At 45.9% G+C, this 17,554-nt stretch overlaps 1 protein-coding gene and 1 long non-coding RNA gene across 4 annotated transcripts; both read right to left on the bottom strand.

Moving 5' to 3' along the window:
- Window positions 1-3,547: 3,547 nt before the first annotated feature.
- On the bottom strand, window positions 3,548-16,013 carry MARCO (macrophage receptor with collagenous structure). Of its 3 annotated transcripts, XM_061349597.1 has the most exons (16): window positions 15,865-16,013; window positions 15,574-15,740; window positions 13,518-13,619; window positions 12,907-13,140; window positions 12,450-12,485; window positions 11,184-11,228; window positions 10,704-10,811; window positions 9,357-9,464; window positions 9,212-9,256; window positions 8,581-8,679; window positions 8,432-8,485; window positions 7,353-7,397; window positions 7,097-7,204; window positions 5,846-5,887; window positions 5,329-5,505; window positions 3,548-5,003 (listed from the first exon to the last, which is right to left on the bottom strand). In XM_061349597.1, exons 1-16 carry the CDS (start codon window positions 15,999-16,001, stop codon window positions 4,873-4,875), a joined length of 1,638 nt encoding a protein of 545 aa, XP_061205581.1. In that variant the 5' UTR covers window positions 16,002-16,013; the 3' UTR covers window positions 3,548-4,872. The 3 variants fall into 3 exon arrangements, with proteins under 3 accessions (XP_061205581.1, XP_061205582.1, XP_061205583.1); XM_061349598.1 differs by lacking the exon at window positions 15,865-16,013 and having other exon boundaries at window positions 15,574-15,854; XM_061349599.1 differs by lacking the exons at window positions 15,574-15,740; window positions 15,865-16,013 and adding an exon at window positions 14,671-14,907.
- LOC133210321 (uncharacterized) lies at window positions 11,583-12,439 on the bottom strand. The gene is made up of 2 exons (XR_009724912.1): window positions 11,982-12,439; window positions 11,583-11,915 (listed from the first exon to the last, which is right to left on the bottom strand). It is a non-coding gene; the product is annotated as an uncharacterized LOC133210321 (long non-coding RNA).
- Window positions 16,014-17,554: the final 1,541 nt, after the last annotated feature.

Below are 17,554 nucleotides of genomic sequence, written 5' to 3'. Positions count from 1 at the left end.
CAAACCTATCGCCTTGGGGTCCCGCTTCTGGGTTTCAAGCTGCAAGTGCTGCTGCTGTGACTCATGTCCTGCTCTCACAGCATCAAGACTGGGGTGAGCTGAGCAGCTGCTCCTCCTCTGTCTCTGCAAGGGGACAACTCTGACATGATGGCTTAATCTGGGGTTTTGCCTTAAAAATACTGTTTCTAACTGTTAAGAATGGAGAGGAAACCCTGTACAACTGTCCAGACTGCCTGGCAGTTTCTCACAAACCATCAGGCACAAGAGACCGAACCACAACGGTATTTTCCACTCTTATTTTTCCAAATCCCTTTCTAAGAGGACTGGCTGACTGCAGCTGGAGCTACTGAAGGCTAAGAAACCACCACAACCTGCCTCACCCTCTTAGACCGAGCTCCCTGCTTTCGGGTTTTAGGTCTTGCTGCATGTGCCATCAGTCTGTTGAACAAAACAAAACACGGTTTTGTCCCTCCCTGTTAACACAGGTGGGACATAACAGGCAGCCCATGGAAACATCATCGGGACCCTCCTCCTGCGATGAACAGGAGCCACGGTTCCCCAGGGTAGAAGGCATCAGGAAAAAGGGATGTTGCTGTTTGAACTGCCGCATTCACAGTATCACAGTATGTTAGAGATTGGAAGGGAACTCAAAAGATCATCTAGTCCAATCCCCCTGCCGGAGCAGGAACACCTAGATAAGGTTACACAGGAACGTGTCCAGGCGGGTTTTGAATGTCTCCAGAGAAGGAGACTCCACAACCTCCCTGGGCAGCCTGTTCCAGTGTTCTGTCACCCTCACTGGGAGGAAGTTTCTTCTCAAGTTTAAGTGGAACCTCTTGTATTCCGGTTTGTACCCATTACCCCTTGTCCTATCATTGTTTGCCACTGAGAAGAGCCTGGCTCCATCCTCGTGACACTCCCCCTTTATATATTTATATACACTAATAAGGTCACCCCTCAGTCTCCTCCAAACTATAGAGACCCAGCTCCCTCAGTCTTTCCTCATAAGGGAGATGCTCCACTCCCTTAATCATCTTAGTTGCCCTGCGCTGGACTCTCTCCAGCAGGTCCCTGTCCTTCTTGAACTGAGGGGCCCAGAACTGGACACAGTATTCCAGATGCGGTCTCACCAGGGCAGAGTAGAGGGGAAGGAGGACCTCTCTCGACCTACTAACCACCCCCCTTCTAATACACCCCAGGATGCCATTGGCCTTCTTGGCCACAAGGGCACAGTGCTGGCTCACGGTCATCCTGTCGTCCACTAGGACCCCCAGGTCCCTCTCCCCTACACTGCTCTCTAACAGGTCGTTCCCCAACCTATACTGGAACCTGGGGTTGTTCCTGCCCAGATGCAGGACTCTACACTTTGTTATATTTCATCAAGTTATTCCCTGCCCAACTCTCCAGCCTGTCCAGGTCTCGCTGAATGGCAGCACAGCCTTCTGGCATGTCGGCCACCCCTCCCAGCTTAGTGTCATCAGCAAACTTGCTGATAGTACACTCAGTTCCCTCACCTGAATCACTGATGAATATATTAAATAATACTGGTCCCAGTACTGACCACTGAGGCCCTGATTCCCGGCTGGGCAGGGGCAGCCTCCCATCCCATCCCATCCCATCCCCATCCCCATCTCATCCCATCCCATCCCTGCCGGGGGGCCGCGGGACTCCCGGCACCTCGGCCGCGGAGCGGGTGGCGGCCCTTGAGCTCCCCTTAGTGTCGGGAAGGAGCATTTTTAATAAATACACATCGCGCGCCTTCTCTGCGGGGAGACCCCGGTAATTCAGCACCGCGCAGTTACTGGGAAGGAGCCCGGGGCTCACCGCGCCGGTGGCGCACTGCTGGGATATGTCCAGCCGTTGCTCTTCCTGGGAAACCTTTAGTTGATACAAGAATTTACATGAAGATAATTTGGATTCAGCTGTGCCCATGCTAGCTTTATCCAGTGGCTCTAAAAAAAAAATAAATATCTGGGGTTCTGTGTTGTTTTTGGAATTAAATAAGGGCTTTTCTTACCCCTACCAAAACACAACGCAGCTGTGAGTATGGCAATTTGTATCAGGTGAGAATGCCGTGATATCTGTGATTTGAATTCAAAACATGGAATTCAGTGTGAACATAGGAATCTACTAAAGCTAGACTTCCAATTTTTATTCTGGCACCTGGACTACCGGTTCTTGTGGGAAGCAAGTCTACAGCTTAACAGTCTCACAGCTCCATGACTGCTTCAGCTCCTCTGCCTCTTAGGGGACCTGGGAAGAATTTCTTCCTGCTTTAATGACATTAGTGACTTCTTTATGGTTTCACTCTAGTACGGACAGAAGAGGATCAGATGTAAATTTTGCTGTCACCGCCAGCATCTTCTGCTCTTTTTTAACAGCTGGGCAGTGCTTCTCCAAGAGGATCCATCAGGGCTTACATAGTCAGGAAGTATGAAATCAGAGGCACCACGACCTGCCCACAGTGGTTCCCTCTAAGGGATGCTATTTCTTGCACATGGCACACCCTCTTACTGCTCAGACATGCTCTGCTTTAACAGGCAGAAATGTCTGTGTTTCTTATTCTCGTGTGAGCTTTGTGCCCACAGCTCTCCTCCCATGTGGCTGGACTTCCAGCTCAGGACCACGCATACACAGCTGCTTTATGGTAGCAATGTTTGTTTTCAAGCCAAGATCTGGCTTTACCAGCATGATAATATTAACACAGGTCCTGGTCCTGAGCCCTCTGTTTCCCTTCCCAGGCGAGAATGCACTGTACTGGTGCAGACACTTCTGTAATGGTTCCTGCATCCAGTTGAATGGAGTGGGCTATGGCAATGCTGCCGGGCATGTTTTGGCCTGTTTCCCTCTAGCAGTGGCATTGCCTGCCCCTGCAGCCATTGCTGCACTGTGTGCCTTCCTGAGACACCCTGAGCACTTTCCCAGGGCTGTGCTGCCACAAAGCTGTGGTGCCACTGAGCTTAAACACCGGCACTCCCTCCATTGCCCACATCCTGCTTCCTCCTTTAGTCCCTGCAACATGAATGACATGTTGTGTACTTGCCACTGAGCTCTTCAGTGTTGGCATGGGCTCTCCCAAACTGCCACGGAATCCCTCCTTCTCCAGAGTGCAGATTTTTGCAACAGCACTGCGAGGTTAAGAAGTGGCAGGGGACTAGGTTAAGCACATCATGCTGTGCTTTATGGCCACACTGCTGGACAGTAATTTGGGTTGAACCTGTTCCTGCTGCATGTAAGGGTAGACAGGCTGGTCTATGGTGTCCTTTGCCCTGGGCATGTAGATATAACCCCTATGTCTTGACCTGAATCCTGGCATAATTGCTATTTTCTGGATGCCCATTCTCCAAAAAGGAGATTTATGGGAATTTAAGTCCAGCCAAAGGGTCGTCATTTGGAACATGGTGATTTTCCCTTCAGTGGAAGCTTTGCCTGATGAAAAACATATCTCAACATTTACCCTGAAAAATGGTGACAAACATACCCTATTAGGGAGGAATGTGAGAAAATGGGAGTGTTAGCATCACATGCTGATGTACCAAGACAAGAATGCAGCTTATAAATACCTTATCTCCTAATAGTGCAAACATTTTATTTACACACTGACATACAAAGAAAGGTGAAGGAAACCCATGCAGGCTCAGCAGTGTCTGTGAGAGCCCTGCAGAAAGCTGTGTTAGCCCAAGCTCTGGTACCCAGCATGAATTAGTGCTGCTGGGGCTCCCTACCAGAACAGAAAGCTTTTGTCTCTTCTTGTGCAGATAAGCCACTGTTTTTCATGCTTCAACCGGCTACGAAATACCAGGACTACCAGGGTTTGTGGCAAGTAATCTTTGCCTTCTCTAAACCAGAGCCAGGAATCAAATGTACACAAGGAGGTTGCTGCAAAGTGCCCTGCTACACATATAGAGGCTGCTTGTCACCTCCCAGATGAACTGTGCTGGTGGAAAAGGGTAAGACTCAAGAAGAAAAATCCTTAAGAAAGAGAAGCCCCTCAGCTATTATCTCAGACACATGTAACACTCTCAGTTAAGGTAGAAGCCCACAGTTTGGAGTCCATATTTTCACTCCGGAAGTTTAATTAGCTGATACTTTCTCATTATAACTTTTATTAACTGTTCTTTCGCTTTACTGAAGCATCTGATTTCTAAAGGTGTGAAATGCTTAGCTTTATGTACAGATAAGGTAAGGAGTATTGCTTCTGAGGACAGGTTGGGAAACACTGACAGATAAGGCAGGGGACTTGGCCAAGGTCAAAAAACAAGGTCTGTGCTAAACCAGGACAGTATGGCATTTAGATCCCAGGCACTTATTTTTTCACCTTAACCTGTGATCAGCACAGTTTCTGGACAACATTTCTATTTGCATGCCAGAAAGATCATCTGATGATTTCTGAGCATCTGTTTTCTTGGATGTGTGCACTTCGCTGGGGGTTTTAGGCTTAGATTTACAACTATACTGTGATGAAGATGGACTAGCCAGCTCAGCTGCAGTAACTGCCTGTTTCTGCACACTGATCCTGTTCTCTCCTACTGCACTAAGCTGAAGTGGACCATCTCTCCTTCTCTGTGGACTTAGAGGTCACATACATGGGAGCTACTGCAGATGAGCTGCTGTCACGTAATTGGAAAAAGCTGTGAACTGACTCACATGCCAGGGCTCTGGTTGTTTAGTGACAGCAGAAATGTTTCAGGTTATCTATGGGTCTTGAAACCATTATCGATTTATGGAAAATTAAACTTTCTCTGTCATTATTACTATGACCTGGTAAAGAGATCATAAGCACAGACTGATTAAATTGGGTTCATGTTATGAAGAAAAGACACATAGAGAGCAGAGGCAGGCAGCGGCTCCCAGGGCAGCCTCTCTGTCCCATCAAATGCACTCCAGCCCAGCGTCCTCGTTGTGAGAGCAGTTGTTCACACCCCAGTTCGGTTTTTCACAGTCCAAAATTGAATACTCATGCCCTCTGCAATTCACGTCATCAAGCCAAATTTGTCCAGAGCCTTTGGAAGATGAATTAAACAAACAAACAAGCAAACAAACTGTTGGACTAAATAAAGAATATGTTTGTTTTTTTTTCTAAAGAGACCCCTGTGGACAGCAGGGGTAGGTTGGGTTGCACAGCTGGCTTGTTGGAAATCAAGCCTTTGGGCACAGTTCAAGCAGCAATGGACATGCAGCTCCCCCATCCCAAGGGAAATGAGCTGCCTCTTTCAGAAGATCTTTGCTTTCCTGCTGCTCATGTAGAGGACCTTACTATGGTGCTTTCTGTGTGTGCGTAACCTCCCATGCCAGGCCTGGGGAGGTGAAAAGCTGGTGTGGACTCACCTGCTGTGGCTGTGAAGGCATCGATCGCACGGGTGTATCCCAGCATTCGGCAGACCACAGTGGCATCTTGGGTACTCCAGCCATCGTCACATATTGTTCCCCAGGACCCTTGGTGCAAGATTTCCACTCGGCCTCTCCTGCCCCCTCCCGCGATTCGTACAGAAGGACTCAAGCTGCCTGACAGTTCAGAGGAGAAGAAAATAACTCTACTGGTCATATAGGCAAGAAGAAAAAAAGCATACTGAAAGACAGAACCAGTGACTGCCCAAACTGGATGAATGTTCCCATCTCCATGGTTGTAGCCAGGGTGGGACCACACGTTACTGGTAACTCAAATCCAAACAATTCAAAGCTCTCTCCTGGGTCTAGAGACACCAGGCTACAGCTCAGAGCTTGGACCCCTGGGTTCTGGTAGCCTTGCTGCAGGTTAACCAGTGTGCACAGGGGGCAAGTTGGTCCTGATTTCAGATAGCTTCAATGCCAGAGGGCAAGTAGAGAAGAAATAAAAGTCCAGTACCTTCTCCTTTTTCACCTTTGCTCCCTTTTGCTCCTGGTGAACCTGTTCCAAATTTAAAAAAAGCAAATATTTGACAGCTGTTCAGGGAAAAATTCGTTTATTAACTTTTCCTGAATAATTGGGTAAGTCAGAGATATAAGGGCTCTGTCCTCTTGTAGAATGCACCCCCTGAAGTGAATAAGTGAATGTAAAAGAAACATGGCAAGAAAATTAGTACCATACAGCAAAGTCTTACTAACATGTGACTCAAGGACCACTTGCAAAATCCTACCCACTCAGTCATGGGAAGCATATCTTATTCCCACTACTACCTGCAAGATTACATCTCTGATAGCCTTTGGACTTTCCAGGAGCAGACATGGTATCTCCCAGAGTACTTGCAGGAAGATCTACAACTTGAGATTTGCTCTCCAGGTACTGGCACTGGGCAGCAGAAAGCCACTCCCAACAGTCCTCCACATTTCTGTGCATCCTCCTGGTCTTGAGAGCAGGAGTGTTTGAAAAAGACCCAATGAGCTCTTCCCCCAGAAGCTACCTCCACAAAGCACACATTACTGTCTCCTTCCTGGGACCAGGAGATGACACCCATGTAGAAGGGAGTCTCTAGCCCGAAGTCACCCCAGTTACCCTTTTACCCTCCTCCAGAGGCAAAGCTCCACAAGAGGAGTGCATGGAGGACTCTCACATAGGCTCTAGTTTATTTTATGTTTGAGGACTCTTGTACTGTTCTATGTGAGCAATTAAAAGAAAAAACATCTGTAACACTGGCTGCTTCACATGGTCTATTGCAACTACTGTTTGGTAATTTTTATTACTACATTATGATCTTACGGTTTGTGGAAGCATTCTGTGATCAGAAGGGAGGGGGTAAGGGTGGGGAGTAGCTGCAGTGTTGGCCCTTTTGAACTATTTTTGTGTCCTACAATTAAAAAGGCATACTTAAATAGCACTGGTGTTTCCAATTCAGTGTTCCTGACTGCCATGGGATTTATCCCAGCAGTGTGGTATGCTGCAGGATGTCTCTGTACCAAGTAAAGAGGAGGATGGCTTGTTCCAGTTTTCTGTGAGATCAGGGATTTGAGAAAATCTGATATATCTGTTTACTCGCACAACTGTCTGATCTGTCTGACTGATCTGTCTGCTGAGTTCCTCCAAATGAGCTTTGTTAACATGCTTGTGCCAGTCTGTGATACACAGTCCCAAACCTGAATGCACCATCAGCTCCACAGACCCTATGGCAAACAGACTTACCAGGGAATCCATGGTCTCCCTTGGCTCCTTTTACTCCTGGTTCTCCTTTTGTACCTTGATTGCCATGATCACCCTTGCTTCCTTTTTGACCAGTTAGGCCTAGGCTGCCTGGGTGGAAAGCAAGAAAGTCATTGACTTTGTCCCCTCCCAAGGAAGGCACGTGACAAGCATTTCACATTGATGCAGAGAAGTGAAATGTGACATTTAAAGTGCTTTGCATCATCAGGCTAAGTTATGCTGTCAAACAGGGGTTTACCTGGTGGGCCGTGGTCTCCCTTTGCTCCTTTTTGCCCTTGAAGACCTAACATCATCAAAACAAACAAAACTATTATAAGACAGATATTTATACATTTATAAAAGTGTATGCAAACTAGTATTTATAATGGATTTCATCTCATCTAGTTCAGCTGTCCACACCATAGGCATCTATTTCTCAGGTGGGTGTCTTATTTCCCATTATACCCAGCGCAGACCTCATCCATCAAGAAAAAACAGGCAATGGAGAATTGTCTTTTCCTGAAGTCAATCAACTTCCGGTCATTTATTCCATATCCTAAACTCCACTGTTGGGATAGAGACCATTCCTCCAGGTGGGTCTTCAGTTACTGTATACAGAGCCTAGACATGTACATTTAAGCGCATCATACCTATATAAGCACATAATGCTGGGCCAGGTGTCTCCTATCGCTATCATTCAGGTATCAATGAAAGTAGAAGGGTGCAGCACTTGGACCTTTGTCATCTCCTAATGGAGATAAGAGGCTGTGTACACTACATAAATTCAGGGTTAAAATGGTTGATTCAAGAGAAATACATGGGAACAGGCTTGTACTGCAAAATGTCACCCTATCATTTGGGTGCCTGAGACAGAAAGGTGGCCTTTGTCAGATGGAAGGTCAAAGAAAAGGCCTGTGTTATGTGCTCTAAGTTGGCCTCTGAATATACCTCTTCTTGCAATGCTATAGAGGAGCCCAGGACAAATGCTTGCTGTTTTCCTATGGTCAATAACCCATCCCCATCAACTTTATAGGCAGTACAACTTGTCTTTCACTCCAGGGCAGGGAGGTTGTTTTTTGGTTCATCTTAAACTGCTGCTTTGTGCGTTTTCTATTTACACAAAAATGTAGGCAACATCACCTCCTTGCTCATCTTACAGAAACAACCCCTCCAGTGAACAGCTAACACCCCAGCAGAGGCCCAGGACCAATATGGCATCCTGGGATGTGTTGGGGCTCCAAGAACAGGACTCAATAAATGTCCTTCAAGTTGCAGACCCCTTTTCAGTGTCTGCATGATGCATGTTGTCGACCCCGAACATCTTTTATTCTCCTTTACCTGGTACTCCTTTGTCTCCCTTTTCACCTCTGAGTCCTGGAATGCCTGGTATTCCTGAAATTAAAAGCATATCAGTAAGGGTGAAGCCATCACACAAGGTAAGACCAGAGTAGCTGCTCAGTGAGTTATAGGTTTAAGTAGTGTTGTACCTGGACTACCACTGGGCCCCAGGTCCCCCTTCTCCCCTTTCTGACCAGGTCTGCCTTCGATTCCAGGAATTCCCTGAGGTCCCTGTGGTCCGGTTACACCTTGAGGTTGAGCAAAAGCAGCAGATATGAAATGCAACACAACATATGACAGAGAAAAAAAGAAAGTTCAATCACCAACACCTGCGCTATGCAGATTGAGTTGATTCTATGAAGGCAAAACAGTCACTGGGTTTCTCAGAATTGCAATCCTTCCTTAGCAGCACTAATCTTAGTGGTGCAGTGAGCAGTGGTCTGGAGTGAAAGGTTGTTCTTGCAGACTGTCAGTCTTGAAAGGCACGAGTGCTGTCCTATAAGAGCAGCCACTTTCTGTCCTTGTGTGTGCACACATGTTAAGAAGGAGGACATGACAGTCCATGGTACAGAACCCTTCTTTCCCACTCGTTCTCCTGCACAATAAGCAGGGTCCAAATGAGACAGCTAAGGCTGTGGAATGATTTTACACGACACTGGAATGTTTTTTTAATCTAATCGTCATCTTTTACCCATGTTGGGATGTAGCCTTGTCATGAAGCATCTAGAAAAAGACCAATATCATATTTCTAGAGGAAACTACATGTTCTGTACTGCTTACCTGCCTCTCCTTTCTGCCCAGGACGTCCAGGCTCCCCCGTGCTACCTGTAACAACATCCTAGCATCAGTGCTAATGAGGCTTAGCCACAGACTTCAGGTAGGGCAGCCCTGCACCATTCATATGTGCTGTGTCTTCTGCACTTACCATTGAAGCCTTGCAGTCCTGGGACTCCCTGCTGTCCTTGAGGACCCATTGGCCCACGGGGCCCAGGGTCCCCCTTCTTGCCCGTTTCACCTTTCTGTCCTTGAGGACCTATTGAACAGCACAGCACACGTGTATAATTTTTTTTTTTTTTAAAAAAGCGAAATCAAACCAAACAAACTTATTCATTCATCTTTGCAGCCAGTGGAGCACCTCTGTGTAGCTGCATAAGTAGCAGAGTTTAGCCTCAAACTTGCATTTGCCATTGAGTGGCATTCCCTTAAAGCTGTAGGAAGACAGGGCTGGATGGCACCTCAATAGTCTGCCTAAGCCACCTCCAGCTCTGCCAGACTGTCTGGCCAGATGTTTGTCTGATCTGCTGTTAAAGACCTGCAGTGGTGCCATGATGCTTACCCAGTCTATTCCTGTAACTGTCCCTATCACTAGAATGTTTTCTTCTCTAAATACCCATTATTGCAGTCTGAACCCTTCCTTTCTCCTAGCCATAATGGAAATGGAGTACAGTGTGTCCCACTCCTATGCTTTCAGGGAATTGCCACATCTTCCCTTATCCTTCTCTTCTCTGAACAGCTGATCAGCGTGGCCCCAAAGAACTGAATTAGTTGAAAATGCCTCATTTAAAGACTGACACCTTCATCTTTCTGCTCCAGAATGATCCCACAGTCCTTGCCTTTCGGTAATCCTACTTTCACTTTCCTCTTCTGGAACAACTTGTGCTAATAAGTGTGCTGGAGCGTGTGTGATCTGATGGAAGATCTGAGAAAGCTCTAACCAACCTGTCCCACTGTCCTCCACGGTCTGCACCACACACATCTGCTTCCTTTCACTATCCTGCTTTCAGGTGAAGCCCATGTGAGACCACTGAATAACTGTATTCAGAAGATGCCCACTAATGCATGTTATAGAGGAGAAACACTATGCTTAACTCTTCTACTTAAGGTGTATAAAAGTCAGGCTTATATATAAGTTATAAAGCTCCCAGAAATAGGTTTTATCCTATTGGAAACATCTCTGTTTAACGTGGAATAGGCTGACAATTGAATACTTGTGGCTTTCATTAAACAAATGTCACTCTACAAAGAGACTTCCATGGTACAGAGTCAACAATTTTCATGCCCCCTTCCCCCAGCCCTCCTCTGGGAGCTTTGCTGAAGTTTGATATGAAATGAAGTCCCCTGAGATCAGGTTCCTGTGTCCTGCTCCCTCACTGAGCAGGGCTGCCTGTACTTTTACAAAATGCTGACCTATGAAGACTTCTTCTGATGTTTTAAGTAGAATGAGTTTAAACAGAAGAATCTTAAAAATTCTGAGGTAGTGAAGATGTCTTACCTGCAAGACCCATCTCTCCTTTCTCTCCTCCCACTCCTGGTTCACCACGTGGGCCAGGAGCACCAGGATCTCCTTTACTCCCCTTCTCACCCGGCAGTCCACGTAAGCCTGTGAGGACAACACCACTTTTTTAATGCTTCATCAGGTGTTGTATCTAGTGAACGTCAGCAGCAGGCCATGTGGCTCAGCTGTGGGCACGAGCCAAACTCTGCTCTCTGTTTGCTTGACAGTGATGCTGGTGGCAGTGAAGAGCTGGCCCACCATAACCAGTACACATTGACTTCTAGAATAAGATTTTTTTTAGCTAAGTTTTGCTTTTGTCCATGTTCATTAGTTTTGCATATGCTTATTTCTTTCAACTCCAATGACATTCCCATTGACTTTCCCACCTTGACTGAAGAGAAGATTGCCCATAAAATCATCCATAAGGCCACTTTATATTCATCCAAAGAAGTAATTCAGGTGTCAGAAAAGCCTTACCTTGGAATCCTTGTTCTCCCTTTATCCCTGGTGGTCCCCGTAGCCCTGAGAAGTAAAATACATATATTAGCTGACACACATCATCTGTTCACAGTAATGGCTAAGAAGAAGAGATGAATTTTTTAATCATCACTTGTGCACACTGCTTCAGTCACCACTGAGGCCAATCTTCAACTGGCAAGGAGCAGAACAACCTCTTGAATAAAGACCATGGATCTTGGTTGAATGCATGGCTGGGCAGCGGCCAGCTGTCCTCCAGCCAAGCCCAGCTCATGGGGACCTTTGGGGAGATCTTTTCTGAAAATGCACAGAACTGTTTGGGTTCTGATATATAGTAATGGTGCTTGGCAGGAGGTGCTGATTCAGTGTTGTAAGTACAGCCAGAAAAATATGAAAACATGATTTTTAAAAATTTTATTAGTTTGGGTTTTTTTCTTTGGAAAACCTCATCAGTGTAGCCAAGAACTAGTGATGGATGAGATACAGACCTAACCTAACAAGGGTTGCATCTTAGATCATCATCACTGATCATTATCATTGGATCACAGAAACTATTTCCTAGTCAAACCTCTGCTCAAAGTGGAGCCAATATTAGATTAGCACTTGCGGCATCCTCACAGTCTGAAGATATTCATCTCCTGCAGTGAGTGTAGTTCTACCCAAAACCCCCAGGTGACCAGGGCAGCAGCTTATGTGTGGCTGTGCAGGGGAGCACTCACACCCAGCTCATTCCTGAGTCTGTGTGGTCATTTCCTCTGGGAATGAGTGGGCAAGATCGCAAATCTGGCACTGTTACACACACCGTTTAGCTGTAGCCCTGCAGAACAGGGATTAGGGGGGTCTCCTTGAGTTGTCCTGAAGTGAGCTGGACAGCAGGACTTGGTATGTCTGGAGCAAAAAACCCAGCTATCCTCTGGTTGCAACAGGCACATAACCTCCTCACCTGTCCTCTCTTGTCTCACATGGAGATTTGAGATGATTACTGCAGATAACCCCTGAGCTTTTCTGGTGGGGTAGTAGTGAGGAGACAGAGCCAGAGTTGTTCCTCTGTGGTGGTCACCAACCTCTGTGGCAGCACTTGAGCAAGCTGGGCTGCTGGGGAATCACTCAAAAGGTGCAAGAGGTTCCTTATGGCCAGGGCACTTGGTGTCTGAGCATTGGGTAGGATGTTGGTCTAGAGACTGAAAACCCAAACACTCACTTCAGGTCTCTTGGGGGAAAAAAGAGAAGGAGGAAAAGTTGTTTATGGCTCATTTACCAACATACCTGGTGGACCAGGATATCCTTGGCGTCCAGGAGGCCCTGAAATAAATATTAAATGGATCTCTTTCAGTAGTCATCACTCAGTGTGGAACATATCAGTATGGGGTTTACAGGCTTGATGTCTGAGCTGAGGACACTACCCTTTCAGAGGACACCCAGAGCCCAGGTCTACAAGTTTCAGGAGGGGAGTACCCCTACACTGCATGTGCAGCTGCAGCAGGATCCAAGGAAGCTGCATAAGGCTGTGCTCTAGCTTTGCCACATGTGTCCAGATCCCCACCCAAGGCATCTGAAGCCAGTGTCCAGCCCTGGGAACTGGGACATCACCAGTTGACAAGAGGACCAAATCTTGCCTCAGTTGCTTCTTCATCTGAACTAGGTTTTTAGCCAAGCTTTTCCAGTAGTGCAGAAGAACCAGCTTTCTCCACTATACAGCCAGCATGGAGAAATGGAGCTATACCTGCAACCAGGGTAATGTTGTTCATCATCGTCATCAGGTTTGCATTGCTGTTTTTAATTATAGTGATTTCCTCTTCCATGCTTCGCCTCCAGTCTTCTCCTTCATGTCCCATGGGCTTCTCTCTGGAGTTTCCCTCCAAAAGCAGTTTGCTGGCAAAAGAGCTTTCAACAATCTCTTCTGTAGAGGAGGTATTTCGTTCTTGAAATTTCAGTATCTCTCTCTGCATCTTAAAAACTGAGGAAACAAAAGGCCCATGAGGTGAATATTTTCTGCCCGATCTGGTTGGGAAATGCCTGTTCGGCACAGCAGCTCCTTGGCAACCTTGAAGGATAAATACCACCACTGTTTGACCTGGGGAGGTGATTTTCATGTGCCAGTGTTTGCTGCAGACAGGAGTGCAGACAGGAGTGCAGACAGGAGTGCTTTTGCAAATGCAAAGCACATATATAGGGTGGGGGAATGGTTTCCTGCAGCAGCTGCTTTGACTTCCTGTGTGAAGAGGAGCAACCATGCTCCCTTAGAGGTTTCCTATCTGCATGCTCATCCCCAGTTGCCAATGTCCAGAAAAGCTGTCTTTTGATGTCAAGCTTGCAGTAAGGTTGCAGCCTTACCTTTGTATGCCAGCAGACCCTGGCCAGCCGTCAGCAGCAGCAGGTAAATGCCGAGGACTGCCCAGGCACAGCATGTGGATGGCTTTCTTCGGATTCGAGTCTCTAAAACCCAACAGAAGTAGGCTAGACATCATCTCACATAACTCCTGCTACTAACTCCATTCTCTTCCAGCTGTTTAAGGCCTGGCCACGATAAATTAGCAGTACTTTCCAGGGACAGGGAGCAGCAAGGTCCCTCTGCAAGGCTGCCATGCCCTGCAGGCAAGGCAGGATGCCTTCCTCTTACCCAGGCTTTCAGTGCGATTCACTTGGCCATCTTTTCCTTAGCCAATTTAACCAGCCCACTTCCATCACGACCCAACCCAGCCTATAACAGTATGCTGTAGCTCTCCCATTTCTGCACCAATAAACTCTCTTTTTCCATTGTTTTTTTATATCCCATGGTGTCAAAGAGAGTTGAATGCCCTCTCCATCAAGAGCGACACATACATGCAATTGTAGCTACGAATCATGTATGCATTGAAACAAATGAAAAATCAATAATAAATTGAACTGCAGAACAAATGAAAACAAGCTGCAACATTTTAAACAAATTGTCACCAACAAGTGTAGAAGAAATAAACCTCTTTGTTGAATTTTGGGTTTTAGGGAGAAAAAAAATCAGAAATATTTATACCTACCTCAAACATTTGCTGAGTTGTCTTTAATTGAGTTTTTTCAAAGTAATGTAATGGGGAGCTTAAAGTCTTGGTTTTGAATGAGTACAATGGTTTAATTAGTTTTACAATAGAATGGTTTAGTCAGCAATGAGATATTTATATTCAGCTAAAAATTCATACAGTTATATTTTTCTATTTGATCTGGTGATTTCAGTATCTCAACTATTAAGAGATGAAAGTTTTATTCAGTGAAATTAGGCATTTTCTAAAACAGGAAAAGAACTAATTTTTTGTGATTCTCAGCATCAGCTTTTGGCTAGAAAGGACATTTTCATATACTTCTCATTTTATGGAAGTTAATTTATTAGCAAAATCATTATTAAAGGAATTTAATAGGCAGTACAAATATATCTCATTTTTGTGTACTGCTTTTTAATAGACAAGATAAAATCCATATCAATTCATTTAATTAAAAAATAAAAAAAAATCCTTACCACTGATCTGAAAGGTTGTGGTAGCAGCTGAAGCAAACCCAATCTTGTCTGAAATGCTGAAAGTGTTCATATCACTCGAATTTCCATCTTCCCCGTATCTGTCCTTAATTTTCATGATAAATTTCTTGTGACAAACCTAAAGCCTTGTCAGATTATGGACAATAAAGAACTGAAGGGACTTCCTATCTGCCTCCTGATTTGATGTGCTTTCTGATATGCTTTTCCTATCTACTCAGTTTTTATAAACTTGTGAGAACTGTGATGTGGTAATTTGAACAGTTCCTCAAAAAATCCCACAGCTAAGATATTCAGCTGATTTTGTGCACTCACTTGGGGACACCATGTCCATGGAACCTTGGGTAGGATCCTGCAAGATATTGAGCCCTGAGTTATTCAACATCTGAGCAGTTTGCTGGGGTTGGGCATGGAGCAGTCATTTTGCTTCTAACACAAATAAACCTCCTTATGCAGCCAAGAAGATCCCAGGTTAGCTTGGAGATCCATCCTCTGGGAAGGAAGGTACAGCATGCAAGTGAAAAGCACAGTAAATTGCACCAAGATGACACTTTAGTGATGGTATATAACTGTAGGTCAGGGAGGGAAAGAATCAGGAGGAATTGTGAAGAGAAGCAAATGATGGTGGGATGGGGATGCTGAAGCCCAAATGGGTTTTGGATAAAATGGAGCAGAGACACTTGCAGCCCACTTTCCAAAGCTCTTTTCAGGACTCTGCTTCCTCCCTGACTGATTTTCCACACCCTCACACACAGTTCCTACCACCTCATCCCTTCTTTGCTCTCATCCTGTAAAACTTATGGCTGCAGACCTCACTGTGGTATTTGACATATGGGGGTCTCCAGTTTTGCCAGGGTTGTTTTGATTTTGCAAAGCAAAATGACTCACCCAAGCTCGCAGGGGAAAGCCTTCGGTAGGCACTGGGCTGAGCCCTTTGCACCCATGATGCCGCTGCCATCTGCTGCTCTGATGGAGGCTCAGGACAGTCCCCATCACATGGCCTTCTCCTGGGCTGTAGGTCTGTGCTCATCTGCGTGGCTGCTGGGTCCTCGGTGCTTTGCGTGGCCATGGAAGAAAGTGTAGTGTGAGCTTCAGATAGAAGTGAGCTGGAAATCCACACCCTGACAGCCCTGCACAGAATGAAGCCTTCTGTTCTGCACCTGTCTCTTAAAGGCTTACATTAAAAATATGTGGGGATTTTTAAATCCACTTTTGTGTTCTCCTTTCAAAAGTGCTTGTGCAGCTGTGAACTGGTTTGGCACCAGCAGGGAGGAAGAGGATTCCTCCATTATCATATATTCTGCCACACACTGCATGGGAAATTTGATAATTTATTGTGAGTAGCTCAGATACCCCCTTGAATTAGGGTGGCCCTAGAGGTTACCACCGATCAGCTGGACCATAGTAACTACCTGTGCATCTTCCCCACTGGGGTAGGGGCTCATATCCAGCCCATATCTGATGGTTTGGGTGGTTCAGCTGACTATTCTGTGTGAGCCTGAAGCCATCTACTCTTGCTGGTGCAGGTGATGAGGTGGGCATGACTGTACTTGTGTTCCCAAGTGGATGTTTAGGGATGGATGTGATTCAGGTGCACACAGGGAGCAGATTTACAGCAGAGATGTTTTCAAAAACACTTCTAGGCAAATCCATTCTACTTCAAAAGTATTAAAAAGAAGTTTTCAGAAACAATTCTAAAAGGCAAAAGGTGCAATGAGATCTTTCTGCCCTCCTCCCTGAGAAAGAAGTTCAGGTGTATGCTTTCCCATCTCTCATGGTCATGCTGTGGCCATGCCATTCTCAATGGCCCAGGTAGCATGGGTGCAAAAGCAAAGGTAGAGACCCTCAATTTTGACAGTTCTGATCCGTACTGCTTCAGGGTTCAAAATCCAGTTCTCCACTTAGCTATTTCAGGAAGATCCATAGCAAAGTCATGATTGAACCCAACTTTGCCCACCAGTTGTGGTTGCCTACACAGCTGGTCAAACTTCATTTTCCTGTTACTTCCAGTTGATGTAGCCCCATGCAGCTCTGCGTGCTGCCACGTTCCTGTCACTCAAGTGAGCATCTGGCTGCCTGGGAAAGTCATGGTGTGTTTCTATCTGGATATCAGCCTCCATAAACATGTGACAGATTTCCCTGTGCACGTAGTGCTGGGGGTCTTGGCCATGCAAAGACATCGGAGATCATGTACCAACATGCTTGATCAGCCATTGCGTGTGCTTACTCCTTCCACCCTGCTTTCTTCTGTCTTTCATTCCTTGCTGCACCATCACTGATTGCTGCAATAGATTGACTCTGATTGTGCAATTGGGGTTACTAAATCAGGAACGAACAAAATAAAAGAAACTGCTGATTCAGAGCAGTCTTCCTAGGTTGAGGGCTTGCTGAAATGGGATTATTAATAGAATCAGTTTCCATCACATTACAGGTCATGTTTGGTGGGCCAGCAGCCTCACCCTCCAGGCTCTCTGCTAGGAAGTTCTGATCCCTCTCTGTCCTGCTGCTGATTCTGCCTCCCCTGAAATAATCTGATTACATCTTGGGGAAGAATCTGAAGTTCCCTGGCTCATCCTTTCCCTTCCTACACTTGGACATAAGTGTTTGTGCTGGGAAGAGGATGCTTTTATTGCAAAGATGCACTACATCTGAAGCAAGTTTTATAAACAGATCACAACTGTCTCAATGTCACAGGCCTGGGGTTAACTTCTGGTGAAAGCAAAAGGAAGAGTCTTGCCCTGATCATTCCCACTACCTTTCTTATGTCCTTTTAGCATTGTTGTCAGCTGCAGGTGTTTGCTACCACCAAAAGCTCATGGCAGAGCAGAGACAGCACCAAACTCCAACCTAGCAATAGTTAAACGCAACA

This window comes from Neopsephotus bourkii, unplaced genomic scaffold (genome assembly GCF_033783945.1).
Source record: "Neopsephotus bourkii isolate Nb327-2 ecotype Australia unplaced genomic scaffold, CSIRO-AGI_Nbou_v1 NB_450, whole genome shotgun sequence".
Classification (NCBI taxonomy): Eukaryota; Metazoa; Chordata; class Aves; order Psittaciformes; family Psittacidae; genus Neopsephotus; species Neopsephotus bourkii.
This window is presented reverse-complemented; position numbering and strand designations above follow the sequence as displayed.